At 43.8% G+C, this 15,182-nt stretch overlaps 1 protein-coding gene across 2 annotated transcripts in view; it reads left to right on the top strand.

The window, feature by feature from the left end:
- Window positions 1-7,436, top strand: part of LOC111961791 (scavenger receptor class B member 1) — a 39,607-nt gene extending 32,171 nt beyond the window's left edge. The window contains exon 12 of one of the 2 annotated variants that reach the window (XM_023984315.2): window positions 3,288-7,436. In XM_023984315.2, the coding sequence (XP_023840083.1) occupies window positions 3,288-3,434 (147 nt within the window). In that variant the 3' untranslated portion in view covers window positions 3,435-7,436. The remainder of the gene's footprint in view (window positions 1-3,287) is intronic. The other variant, XM_023984317.2, reaches the window with a different exon arrangement.
- Window positions 7,437-15,182: the final 7,746 nt, after the last annotated feature.

Genomic DNA, 15,182 nt, shown 5'->3' with positions numbered 1-15,182 from the left:
TCCTAGGTTTACACACCCTTCTATACACACACACACACACACACACACACACACACACACACACACATCATTGAGGACTTACACAATAGGCATCACACTCACCTATATTCATTTACCAACATCTCTATCATTTTAAATCACCATCTTCTCATCCACTGCTGTTGTGCCATGTTTCATAAGACCAAGTTCTCTCTGCCCGTGGTTTGAGTGTGGGTTTTGGAAATGTCAAGTCGAAAGATCTGAGCATGGTTGAGCAAGAACTCCCAACAGCCCAACGTTAAAACATTCTCTTGCAGCAGACCCTCCGGTTAAAGACTGCTATTGCTGTAAGAACAATGTTTTAGGTGATCTGTTGACAGGATATTGTGATTTTCATGTGACCCTTTTTAAGCACTGTCACTGACACAGGTGAAATGGACTCTGCATCTGACATGAGACTGTTTTTGTCTGTTTAGTTGCATGTGTATGCATGTCTGACGAGTAGTGGTGCAACAGATCACAAAACTCATGGATCGGATCACGGTTTTGAGTCACGGATCGGATCACTTTTCGGATCAGCCAAAAAAAGGAGACGAATATAACTTTGCTTTCCATTTATTACTTAAAGAACACTTAAAGCAAGGAACTTTTAAATGTTTAAATCAAATCTTAAAATATTCAATACTCAATTGTTAAATTAAAGTGCAATATGAGGCATGATACCTTATTCCTTTGAACAATAGTGAATGTAAAAATTGCCTGTGTCCACATCAAAAAAAGAAAACAAAGCAGACCTGAGCTTAACTTAAAATAGTTTTTCAAAAAGATGAGGATGTCTACATTGTCTGGGGAGAAGGTAGACTTCTTTGCAGTCACTATGTCCCCTGTCGTGGAGAACACCCTCTCGCTAGGAACTGAAGTGCCAGGTAGCATCTTGCCATCATGGCAATGTGAGGGTATTTACACTCGTTGCTTTTCCACCATGCCAGTGGATCACCATCCACTGGAATGCTGCTTGCTGCCTTGTAGGATGCCACCTCCTCTTTGATGGTGTTGGCAAACGTCTTGCCTGTGTCCTTGCTCGCGAAGGTCTCCCCAAAAAGCTCCTTCATTGGCCGAATTATTTTGTGGAGGAGATGCCTCGAAGTCTGCTCCTGTCGGCGCTGTGGCTTGACCCTGCTGAAAAAATGACTTGATCTATTAAACTAATTATTTATTTTCATATTTCATTGAACTATAATTGTGGCAATAACATTTTATAAAAGCCATAATTATTCCAAATCAAATGGATGATTCTAATAGCAATAGGATAGACTAAGATTAGACTACAGTATATTTATTATTTAAGTAATTCACTCTTATATAAAAAAATATATATATATACCTTCTCAGTGGTGAGATCACTGTATGTCATCCGGTGTAGGGCAGGGTCTAGGTGAGACAGGGACTTGTACAGGACTACCTTCATAGATCTACTGGTTCATTAGGGGGGTATCTGGGGTTCAGGTCCTCTAATGGCAGCCTTGACATCTCTAGTGATGGTGCTGTCTTCCTCACTTGGGGCCATGGATTGTAGAATCCTTGTTTTCAGAGGTAGGATTATGGACACAGACGGTGCAGTTTCAGTGCTCAATAGGGTTGTAACCGTTTTGAGGGGTTTGAGCACCCGGAGGACCTCTGCCACCTTCACGTCATCAGACAAGGTGAAGATGTTTGTTTTTCCAGGGTCTTGTCTGTCAGTGCAGAGTACACAGCTGCCTGCTGCTCAAGATAGCTCTCCAACATGTCATAAGTGGAGTTCCATCTTGTTGTGACATGGTGTATGAGCTTGTGGGTCGGTAGCTGTAGCATTTCCTGCTTGGTCTTAAGCACATGAGCGGCTGTTGTGCTTCGGTGGAAAAAGGAAACCACCTTCCTGATCTTTCCAAGGAGGCGGTCCATCTGGTTCACTGGGATTCCCTTTTGGGATGCTAAATTGATCACAAGTGCAAAGCAAGCTATCTGTGGCCCCAGTCCAGCTTCTATCACTGCATTTACTTGGTTCTGGCATTATCTGTGGTGGTTGGGATATTGCTATTGGGCCTCTCTCTAGCTTCCACACTACTTCTAGCAGTACCTGCGCCAGATTTGTGCCTGTGTGACTAATAGAGGGGGCGTGTCTGTAGCATCGGACTTCGCATCTCCCACTCCTCTGTGGTGTAGTCACAGTCACGTAGCTTTCTGCTACCCTGGAGGTCCACCCGTCTGTGGTGTAGTGAGCAGTCAGTCACGTAGCTTTCCGTTGCCCTGAAGGTCCACCCGTCTGTGGTGTAGTGAGCAGTCAGTCACGTAGCTTTCCGTTGCCCTGGAGGTCCACCCGTCTGTGGTGAGGGCAACAGAGGATGCCTTGGATAATTCGTCGACAATTTTGATATTTTCCTGTTCATAAAGATCTGGCATGATCTCCATACTGAAGTGGGGCGCGAGGGGATTTCCTAGCGTGGCTCAAGCACTTCCACCATATGTTTAAACCCTTTGTTTTCCACAACAGAGTATGGCCTCATGTCTGCAGAGATAAACATCCCAATAGATTTTGTGATGGCTTTAGTCCGGTCTGAATCTGCAGCAAAGGGCTGCTTAAATGCCGCGGTGAAGTTGTCTCTTGGCTGAGTTGGCTCCCGTCACTGACACACAGGGTGATGACACTTTAAATGTGTGGCCATGCTCCATGTATTTCCATGATCATACGGCTTTCTGTCACTGCTCTTTTTTTGTCTTTGCGTTTTGCAACGCGAGGATCCAGTATTGATTCGTTGGGATTCAACATGCCCCGTTCACATGAACAGTACACACAACCGCTTTAAAAAATATCATCAAAACAACCTTCAGGCTTCAGAGGAAAACGCAGGACGCACATCTTGTATTTCTTTTCACTGCAGCTCTGCATCGAGATGTAGGGAATTATTACTTTAAAAAGTAACAGCGGCAGTAAAACTGTATTTCACATTAGGATGGTTAAACTTTGCAATTGATCCACGGTTCACATGCGTGCCGACCCGTGGGAGGTGTTCCATACGGATCACGGATCAACTAGGGTCTGTTACACCACTACTGACGAGACATGATGGTTTTTGGGCCTTTTGTAGTGAAAAGGTGCGGCTATGCAATTGATCAAAGTTTTCTCTAACAGATTCACTGACTGAAATGAGAGCATACTTGATCCTAACTATGCGAACAGTGTTGTGCTTTTAACATTATTTCTCACATTCAATCACTCTCTCCTGCGTCTCTATCTCCTCTTTGACTAACTCTCTCTCTTTTCCTAACAGATAAGATGTGAGAGGACTGTCATACAGGACACCAACGGGAGCGCTTCACCCAGCGAACAAACCCCTCTACTACAGCACTGGGTGGACACAGATAGCAGTCTAGCCCAGTGCTGCAGGGCTCTGTGTTTTGAGACTGGAACCCTATAGCCACTGACTGACAATTCTCTCTCTCTATATATATATATATTTAAAAAATCACACACACACTACCGGTCAAAAGTTTGGCTTCACTTAGAAATGTCCTTGTTTTATGAAAGAAAAGCACATTTTCTGTCCATTTAAAATAACATCAAATTGATCAGAAATACAGGGTAGACATTGTTAATGTTGTAAATGACTATTGTAGCTGGAAACGGCTGATTTTTAATGGAATATCTACATAAGCGGACATGAGGCCCATTATCAGCAACCATCACTCCTGTGTTCCAATGGCACGTTGTGTTAGCTAATCCAAGTTTATCATTATAAAAGACTAATTGATCATTAGAAAACCCTTTTTTGCAATTGTTAGCACAGCTGAAAACTGTTGTGCTGATTTAAAGAAGCAGTAAAACTGGCCTTTAGACTAGTTGAGTATCTGGAGCATCAGTAGTTGTGGGTTCGATTACAGGCTCAAAATGTCCAGAAACAAAGACCTTCTGAATCTCGTCAGTCTATTCTTGTTCTGAGAAATGAAGGCTATTCCATGCGAGAAATTGCCAAGAAACTGAAGATCTCGTACAACGCTGTGTTCAAACCCACTGATGCTGATGCTCCAGATACTCAACTAGTCTAAAGAAGGACAGTTTTATTGCTTCTTTAATCAGAACAGTTTTCAGCTGTGCTAACGTAATTCCAAAAGTGTTTTCTAGTGATCAATTAGCCTTTTAAAATGAACTTGGATTAGTTAACGCAATGTGCCATTTGAACACAGGAGTGATGGTTGCTGATAATGGGCCCATGTAGATATTCCATTAAAAATCATCAATTTCCAGCGACAAGTCATTTACAACATTAACAATGTCTACACTGTGTTTCTTATCAACTTGATATTTTAATAGACAAAAAAATAAAAAATCTTTCTTAAAAACAAGGACATTTCTAAGTGACCCCAACCTTTTGAACAGGTGGGTGTGTGGGTGAGCCATGAACTCCCTCAGGCCTGGGCTGGCGTCTGCCTGCCTACACCTCAATTGGTCCGGTTCTCACCTGGTACGGTTCTCAGCAGGTCCTGCATCTGCTCCTGTAGAGGCTCTGGACCTAGGTTCTGTTTAGGACTTACGAGTCGAAAGGGAAAGGCAGGACCACTCCGGTGTCCCCTCCAATGAGGATCGTCATGGGACATCACTGCATCCAGTCTTTGTTTTATGTTGTGAATCTCTCGTCTCTCTTATCCTTGCATTTACTCAGTATCATGTGTTTTTACTAGTCCTGAAATGCTGTAGGAATCAACTGAACAAAAATATAAATGCAACAATTTCAAAGAATTTCATGAGTTACAGTTCATATAAGAAATACATTAATTAGGCCCTAATCTATTAATTTCAAATGATGGGAGTACAGATATTAATCTGTTGGTCACAAATACCTATTTTTTTTAAGTAGGAGTGTGGATCAGAAAACCACTCATTATCTGGTGTGACCACCATTTGCCTCATGCAGCATGACATCTTCACATAGAGTTGATCAGGCTGTTTCTTGTGGAATGTTGTCCCACTCATGAATGGCTGTGCGAAGTTGCTGGATATTGGCGGGGTATGGAACACGCTGTCGATCCAGAGCATCCCAAACATGCGCAGTGGGTGACATGTCTGAGTATGCAGACCATGGAAGAACCGGGACATTTTCAGCTTCCTGGAGTTGTGTACAGATCCTTGCGACATGGGGCTGTGCATTATGCTAAAACATGAGATGATGGCGGCAGATGAATGGCACTACAATGAGCCTCAGGATCTCATCACGGTATCTCTGCATTGAAATTGCCATCGATAAAATGCAAATGTGTTTGTTGTCTGTAGCTTCTGCCTGCCCATACCATAACCCCACCGCCACCATGGGGCACTCTGTTCACATCGTTGACGTCAGCAACGCCCTCACCAACACGACTCTACACGCTTTCTGCCTTCTTCCTGGTAGGTACAGTCAAAACCGGGATTCATATGTGAAGAGCACACTTCTCTAGTGGCCAGTGACGGTGAACTTTTTCCTACTGAAGTCTTATGATGCCAAACTGCAGTCAGATCAAGACCCTGGTAAGGAAGACGAACACGCAGATGAGCTTCCCTGAGACAATTTCTGACAGTTTGTGCAGAAATTCTTCAGTTGTGCAAACCAATGAAGGCTCATAATGTCTGGAACGGAGCTAATGGAATGGCATCGAACACATGGAAACGTTTGATATTTGATTCCATTCCACTAATTCCGCTCCAGCCACTACCATGAGCCCAAACCCACAGTTTCATCAGCTGGGTGGCTGGTCTCAGACGATCCCGCAGGTGAAGAAGCTCGATGTGGAGGTCCTGGACTGACGTGATTACATGTGGTCTGCGGTTGTAAGGCCGATTGGACGTACTGCCAAATTCTCTAAAATTATGTTAGTCAGCTTATGGGAGAGAAATTAACATTCAATTATTTGTCAATAGCTCTGGTGGAAATACCTAATGTCAGCATGTCAATTGCATGCTCCTTCAACCTGGGACATCTGTGGCGTTGTGTGACAAAACTACACATTTTAGTGGCCTTTTATTGTCCCCAGCACAAGGTGCACCTGTTTTAATGATCATGCTATTTAATCAGCGTTTTGATATGCCACACCTGTCAGGTGGATGGATGATCTTGGCAAAGGATAATGCTCACTAACAGGGATGTAAATGAATTTGTGCACAAAATTAGAGAAATACATTTTTGTGTGTATGGAACATTTCTGGGATCTATTATTTCAGCTCATGAAACATGGGATCAACATTTTACATGTTGTGTTTTATATTTTTGTTAAGTGTAGATATGTATTCTTCTGCTTTCCTCTCTTACTTTACTCCGGGTAGCAGTTGCCTGCATGCACAGATGTAAGCTCGGCAAACCTTAGCCATTACGGGGAGAAATGCAAAACTGACCCTAAATCGGCATCTAGAGGCAACTTCATTCTACAATAGCTCGCCAGATAAAATATCCAAAGTCTACTGTTATTTGAGAACTGAGATGCAATAATTTTTTTTGCCAGGGTTGTGGTCAATTGTATTTTAATTTCAGTCAATTCATGAAGTACACTGAAATTCTAATGCTTTTCAATGAGGAAAATGTGGAAATGGAATTTGGTTTACTTTCTGAATTGAAGTGGAATTGACCTAACCCTGTTTTTTTGCATGTGGTGAATAACACCTCATTCAGATCAAATTAGGTATGTCTTAGGAATGTCCCTGACTGTTGTGGTTACAATTACTATTGAGCCATTTAAATAAGGAACCCTCGCTCTCTATATATTCCCCCAAAAGATAGGGGATAATGAAGACGACTCATGAAAAAAATTGTCAAGGTTCTTTTCTGTGTAAGTGGGTGTTCCCTCTCTCGCATGGGTATGCTTTCCCACTTGAGCACGTGCAAAAATGGTATTGCGAGAGAGGGTACGCCCACTTACACAGACCGGAAACTGCCCAATAACAGCTATCTCTGGCCTACCTATCCTCTCCCCGGAAATTACTCTACTGTCTGGGGTTTTACTACACCTTACTTCTGCCTTTTTAATTGGAGATGTTTCCTTTGCCCAATTCGAAATTGACATCTAACCCCTTGGCACTCCATGCAGATGTAGATTTGAGAGGATTGGATAGCTGTGATAGCTCCACATTGTTCTCTGAATTTTTACCATACAGAAAATGCTCCAGGTTAGGGGCTAGCCAGCCTCTGTCACAGGCTTTCACTTCTTAATGTGAGTGATGCCGAGGCATCCAATGCTAGGTGCCAGGAGTCCATTTGGAATTGGGCTGTTGTTTCTGTCCTCTGCATTTCACTGTGTGCTTTCTCAGCACACAGGACCTTTGAATGAGATTGATAACGTGAGATGTGGATTTGCCCCCTCATACTCCTGGTAGACTCCTTTAGTGGTGAAGATGATGAATAACTCTTTCTTAAATAATAAATAAATGTGCCTGGAATAGGTATACAGTACTTCTACTACTGGTTTGGTCTCCTGTGGTATTTTACATCAGAAGGTGGCCTCTTCTGTTCAGGGAAAGGACAAACAGCTCTCTGTGTGATGACTTTTTGAAATGGTTTGGGTTGGAAGTGAAAGACAATGTGCAGTGTTCTATGAAAGATGCAGCAGAGGTAACCCACTGGTACAAGTCTAGAACTGATAAGCCCCCAACATTAACACTAATGAATAAACCAATCCGCGTTTACACTCGTCACGAAACATATAGTGATCTTGTTTAATGTTGCTGGCAGGAGGGGGGGAATGGGAGCTTGTCCATGAGTATTCAACCAGGCTTGATATGATTGACATTTCCCCTCTGCCTGTGGTCATGAAGCTAGAAGCTGTGAGAGAGGTGGCCCTAGCATAGATTCAAATGTGCATCTCCCACAGAAGGTTGTGAGGGAAATGACTAACAAAAGTGTTCAAGTGGTGAGAATGTGGCTGTGCTTCAACGCACACCACGGGATGTCTTCCTGAGCCGAAGAGAGGAGGGTTTAGGTGTCATGACTATTGAGAGGATTTACGCTGCTATCAGACTGACTCATCTGTTGAACATGCTCAACAGTGACGATGTGACAGTTAGGCAGTTAGCCTGAGCCTCCCTCCTCCTGGACCTACGGAGGTGGAAGGTTCCACTGGCCAGGGACACTGAGGACAACTTCCTGGGCTTCAGGAGGAAGGCCAATGGAAAATTGGACAATCGTGCTGCGGGCTTTGGAGTGTGGTCAGACTGTCCGGACCTGTGCAACTGGAGTAGAGTTCAGGTGGACACGGACTGATATGCAAACTGACCCAGTTGTGGCAGATTGCGGTGTTGTTGTGGAGGCTTCTGTAACCCATGATTGAACATCTCATTCTACATCCAGGACAACACTCCTTGGTATCAGACGGATGCAGCTACTGCAACTCTGGACTGTGCTGACCACTCTGTCTCCCATTCCATGTACCAGAATGCTGCCGTTGGTGAGGGCATTCTCACCTTTACTGTTAAGGCGAGGCTGCAACAAAATATAATCTATCACTCTGGTACCCTGCAAACAATTACCCACTTTGTATTCTACATGAGTCAAATGTAATGGAGTTCATTGTCCATGTTGTGAATGGCTGCTGTTCAAACAAGGATTTGTACATTTCTAGCAATAAATCAAATGTATTTATAAAGCCCTTTTACATCAGCTGATGTCACAAAGTGATATACAGAAACCCAGCCTTAAACCCCAAACAGCAAGTAATGCAGATGTAGAAGCACAGTTGCTAGGAAAAACTCCCTAGAAAGGCAGAAACCAAGGAAGAAACCAGGCTCTGAGGGGTGGCCAGTCCTCTTCTGGCTGTGTCGGGTGGAGATTATAACAGTACATGGCCAAGATGTTCAAACGTTCATAGATGACCAGCAGGGTCAAATAATAATAACAGTGGTTGTAGAGGGTGCAACAGGTCAGCACCTCAGGAGTAAATGTCAGTTGGCTTTTCATAGCCGAGCATTCAGAGTTCGAGACAGCAGGTGCGATAGAGAGATGGAGTCGAACACAGCAGGTCTGGGACAAGGTAGCACGTCCGGTAAACAAGTCAGAGTTCCATAGCTGCAAGCAGAACAGTTGAAACTGTAGCAGCATCACGACCAGGTGGACTGGGGACAGTAAGGAGTCATCATGCCAGGTCGTCCTGAGGCATGGTCCTAGGGCTCAGGTCCTCCGGGAGAGAGAATTACAGGGAGCAGACTTAAATTCACACAGGACACCGGATAAGACAGGAGAATTACACCAGATATAACAGATTGACCCTAGCCACCCGACACAAATTATTGCAGCATAGATACTGGAGGCTGAGACCGGAGGGGTCGGGAGACACTATGCCCCCGTACGACGATACCCCCGGACAGGGCCAACCAGGCAGGATATAACCTCACCCACTTTGCCAAAGCACAGACTAGATGGATATCAACAGACCACCAACTTACTACCCTGAGACAAGACTGAGTATAGCCCACGGAGATCTCCCCCACGGCACGACATGGCCGCTTTGTTGACCTGTTGAGTAATCTCACCAACAGCACACATGCATAAACATTGTTGTGTAAGGGGAAGCTAGTTTGATGTTGATAATGATGTGTTTTCCTGTGTACAAATACACCAGATATTGTTGTTGTGGGGGAGGTCCGGGGGAGGTGCTGATTGGACGGCTACATGGAGCAGGCCTTTTCTGACAAGCTGCTTCAGTACCAGCCCCTCGTGGTGCTGGGGCAGCCTGGGTGGAGGTACAAGCTGGTGGTGCTGATATTTGGCAGTCTCGGCCACATACACAGGCTTGCAGTGCGTGGCCTCCAGATTGCGGGCCTGACAAAAACTAGGGCAAACCAATTGGCTAGTTACTGCTCTGTTTCAGCTGTTGTGGGCAGCCTAGCTGTTTGGAGAAGGAGGTGCTTTCTGTACCCTTAAGTGCCATGCAGACAGGGACCTTTGAAATGTTTGGATCCTTTTTGTGTGTGTGTGCACAGAAATCTTCACTCTGGTAACTGTAAAAGTATTGAGTAACACGTACAAAGACTTAGCAAGAGATAGAGTACAATATAAGCCATGAGGCTTTAGATGTGTTTGTGTGCATGCAAGTGTGTTTGCTTAGTATGTAGGCTACGTGTGTGAAGTGTGTTTGCTTAGTATGTAGGCTACGTGTGTGAAGTGTGTGCTTTTATTGATTTATAACACACAGGAAGAATTGCATCACAGACACAGTGTGAATCTCAGGGTGGTATGGTTGGAGTTATTTCATGGGGATGACTCCAGTGGTCAGCAGAACGACGATGACCACGGCAATGAAAACGATCACCACGGTTACTATGCCAACGATCAGCTTGATGTTCTTCCTGCGGTAGGAACGAGCCACCGCTTCACACTTCCTCTCAAAGAGCTTTGCCTGTAAACACACACCAGAGAAAAAGAGATGGGGGAGAAAAGAGAGAGATGTACAGTAGTCTATGGCATGTGCTGAACTCAGAGCTGCAACTGCTACCAGGTGGGGGTGAGGAGGGTGAGATGGAGGGGATGGAAACACTGACCAGGTAGGGGTGAGATGGAGGGGATGTAAATCTACTAATCGAGTCCTGGAGGTTTTCTGCTATGGAGGTGAGGTGATCCCGTCTCTCCTCTGCAACATGTTCTCTGTGTTCTGTTTCAAGTACAATTTAGTTGATTTTACTTTAGTTGATCACACTGCTCTTATTTGCATGCTCAAAATACAATCTTATCTGCAAACAGTTGTGTAGTTGCAGGCTTTTGCTCCAGCTAAAGTAGTATCACCTGATCCAACTATCACCTAATCATAGTCTTCAAAAAATAAGATCTATAAGGGCTCTATTCAATTCGTAGCACTGAAGATCCGCTTTATAGCCGATTGACAATTAACGGCAATGTTCCTGAGGTTGCGGACACTGCATTCAGGTAAACGCTGCATATGTCAGCTCAATGGGAAATGACCTTTAATTTGATCGCTGCTCTTCCGGGGATACTTCGGTTATGCTGATTGAATAGTGCCCCTAGTTGAATCAGCTGTGTAACTGTCTTGGCTAATGTGAAAGCCTACACCTTCGCTGGTCCTCCCTCCTCACAGGGTAAAACACATTCAGGGTCGTATAAGAGAATACATGTTGAATACCATACACTAGTCACACTCACCAGCTCATCTTCCATGACCAAAATGTCCAAACTCTCAGCGATCACCTAGAAAAATTCTAATTTGGTAGGAGTGTTAGGATACTCCGTTGTTATAAGTTGGTTTGGGATATTTAGTCAACATCTTCCTGATTATTCAGTCATCTCTTACAGTCTATCTATATAGTCATCACCAAACCCTCACCAAACTCTCCTATTCTCTTCCTCAGACAGGTTTTTCCACATATTTCCACTGCACTCTCCAAGAGTCAGAGGTGTGTGTGTGTGTGTGTGTGTAAGAGAGAGAAAGACTAGACAGTTTTAGTTTGGTCCACTAGATGGAATCAGAGTGAAACAGATGCTTGTTGTTGAAGAACAGAATCAGTCCTAATTCTCCTCTTCTTCCTCTCAGATGGATGTGACACAGAGGGCAGAGATGGCCTTAAACAAACTGATAATGGTCTGATTTCTTCCACTGAGAGAGGAGTAGAGAGAAGGGAGAGAGAGGGGTAGAGAAAAGGGAGAGAGAGAGGGGTAGGGAGAGAGAGAGAGAGGGTCTGGGTCTGGAAGAGTATATACTGTAACAATGAACAAAAGATGAGCCAGCATGAGAGGACAGGACAGAAGGGGACAAAAGAAAGAGGGATGTGGGAAAGAGAGCAAAACTGAAGCGTTACAGATTCAGCGATAGAAAAAAAAAATTTAACTTCCGATTGAGTCGACATATGCAGCATTTACCATAAATGCAGTCTCCGTTAACGTGGGAACATTGCCTAAAAGAGAGCAATGAAACAGGACAGCAGTCAGCTAAACAAGCGAGGGAGGAATCTATTAAAGCTGAGAGATCAGAAGAGAGAGAGCGGGAGGGAGAGAAAAAGAATGTGGAATAAAGAGGGGAGGAGTGAATCGTATGGTAACATTCAGAGCTGCTGAACCTTTTGGCTAATTTGAGTGTCTGTCTGTCTGTCCCCTCTGTGTGCATGCAGGTGCATGTTAATGTGTGTACTTGCAGGTGTGTCTTTGTATGCAGGTGTTTGTTATTTGAACTTGCCCGCTCTCTGAACCCTTTCTCCATCCCTTCATCCCTCCCTCCATATAACCCAGCTCTTCCACAGGCTTTAGAAGTGTGAACATCAGTTCAGAACAAACAGACACTCTTGTAGTGCAGGTGCAGGTGCGTGGGTGATACAGTAACTGTCTGAAAAAAACTAGAAAAGAAACTCTTGCGAACAGATGTTTGTGTTTGCATCACACAGATGCCACAATCCCTGGTTTTCAGGTTATGCTATAAAATGCACTTGTAATTCACTAGCAATGCACATATCAACATGACGTATTGGACAGAGCGACAACAGAACAACTAATTTAGTGGACGTTTTCTCCAATGATCAAGTGTCTCCAGTAATGGCATGGTGTCAACCAATGACGGACAGTATTTGCTTTAACGTATTTCTGTGTGCATATGTATGTGTTGCTGTTATATGTGGCACGTTGATATTAGAGCTACACTCAGTGGCCAGTCTATTAGGTACACCCATCTCGTTCCGTGTCGGACCACCCTTTGCCTCCTCCTACCGTATTCTTCGGGGCATAGAAGGGGGACCAAAAGTGTGCTATTCCCTACACCATTACACCACCACCTGCCTGTACCTTTGACACCAGGCAGGATGGGGCCATGGACTCAAGCTGCTTAGCCAAATCCTGACTGGATTCGTCGGACCCGGCAATGTTTTTCTACTCTTCAATTGTCTAGTGTTGTGGCCACTGCAGTGGCCACTGCAGCCGCTTCTTTTTAGCTGATAGGAGTGGAACCTGGTGTGGTCATCTGCTGCAATAGCCCATCCGTGACAAGGACAGATAAGTTGTGCGTTCCAAGATGTCGTTCTGCAGACCACTGTTGTACTGCGCCGTTATTTGCCTGTTATGGCCCGCCTGTAAGCTTGCTTACCCCAGAACTGTCGTGCGTGAAAAGCCCAGGACGCCAACCGCTTCGGAGCTACTGGAACCGACACGCCTGGCACCGACGATCATAACACACTCAAAGTCGCTTATGTCACTCATTTTGCCCATTCTAACGTTTAGTCGAACAGTAACTGAATGCCTCGATGCCTGTCTGCCTGCTTTATATAACAAGCCACGACCACGTGACTCACTGTCTGTAGGAGCGAACCATTGTGAACAGAGTGGTGTACCTAATAAACTGCCAACCAAGTATATTCAGCTATTGGCAGCTTCCTGTCGCTCTTCTCCTCTGACTCTGGATGTCTATAGGAAATTACCTGCAATTTATACACAAGTACATGTTCACACACACACTAAAGCAGATGGGTTCACATAGAGTAGCTGTAACCATAACAACCTGGCCTAGCCAAACAGAAGACCCCCACCCGTCCTCAATACCAGCTCTGTCACACTGTCTGGTCTGAACACAGAGGAACAGTAAAAAGGATCTGCCATTATTGAATAATAACACAGGAGTAATGTCATATCTGTAGAAACAACCAACCTGGTCTCCTCTTCATTTACACACCAACTGCCAACACAACATAACAGCTCCCAATCACTATCGTTGTAACTCTGAGACACACTCATCATGGCAGAACATGCAGTCACAGATGGTGTACAATAGCCTCATTTAATTTACAATCAATTGAAATGAAAATGTGTGCTCACTTAGACTGTTTGCTTTATCAGGAGTTTTAACTGCAATAAAATCAGTGGGACGGTTTAGATTTAATAGCAACTGACTGAATTTTGGCAGACCTAAAACGAGATCAGACTGGAGTTCTTCCAGACACCTGTTGACGTTCAGAGCTCGTCTCAGAGACCACCTGACAGACAGACAGATGAGCAGGCAGACAAGACAGACACAGACAGACAGATGGGCAGGCAGACAAGACAGACACAGACAGACCAAGAATTGAATGGATTTACTGATCAGACGAATCGATGGGCTGTTCACAGCATCTCTCCATACAGACAGTCTGTCCTCCTGTGGAATGGATTGTCCTAAAGGCTAGGATGTCTGTCAAGACAGCCATTTAGAGAACGTCAACTTTCCAAGTTAACGTTCCTCATTTTATCTTGATATAATGTACTACTTTATCCTAGCGTTCCTCATTTTATCTTGATATAATGTACTACTTTATAGTTCTCTGTATCATAAATATGTTTATTTGTGGTGTATCAGCAGCATTCTTCAGATAATTCACAACTTTGACTATTTTGACAGAATGATGTCTGGCTACTGTTTGATACAGTAAATAATATGTAATCATACGAAAAATATAATGGTCACAATGTCATTCAATACAACACAAACATGAAGACTGTAAAACTCTGGGCAACATCTTTTGATGCACAACAAACCAAAGATAGATACACCTGTATATTCAGAACGGAGTCACCATACCATAACACATTAAATTGTTTCACTTTTCATGTTCATTTATGTAAACACTGGACACACTCAATAAGAATAAATAACAATGACTATACTTTATAAAATATTGTGTGACATGACAATAATGGAGGAAATAACATTCTCAGTTCTTCAGGTAAATGAGTTGAAATAGTTTGTTTACCTTCTAAATAAAACAGTCACAGATATGTCCAGCTTTTTGTGACAATCATGCATCAATCACACCGGCGCTTATCCTCATGCACAGATAGCTGAAGCAAGGCATGACAATCGTGTGTGTGTGTGTGTGTGTGTGTGTGTGTGTGCGCACCATTGTTCAGACACACACACACACATTGTAGGAAAGGAGCAGTTGGTGGACGCTCAGTCAGGTGTTCAAAACAAGACACACACACACCTGGGCATTGAGTGACACTTGGCATGTCATACCTGGCTGTGATACGTCAGCCACCAGCTGTGGCAGAGATTTTAAGTACCAGTGTTTGTGTGAACCAAGCATGTATATACAGTACATACGTACATTATACATTCACATTAAATCATAGACACATACTAAGTAACATACTAAGTAACATTCCAAATAACATACTAAGTAACATACTAAATAACATACAAAGTAACATACTAAGTAACATACTAAATAAAATACTAAGTAACAT

This window comes from Salvelinus sp. IW2-2015, linkage group LG4q.1:29, assembly GCF_002910315.2.
Source record: "Salvelinus sp. IW2-2015 linkage group LG4q.1:29, ASM291031v2, whole genome shotgun sequence".
Taxonomy (NCBI): Eukaryota; Metazoa; Chordata; class Actinopteri; order Salmoniformes; family Salmonidae; genus Salvelinus; species Salvelinus sp. IW2-2015.
Note: the sequence above shows the minus strand (reverse complement) of the source record. Positions and strands in the feature narration are given on the sequence as shown.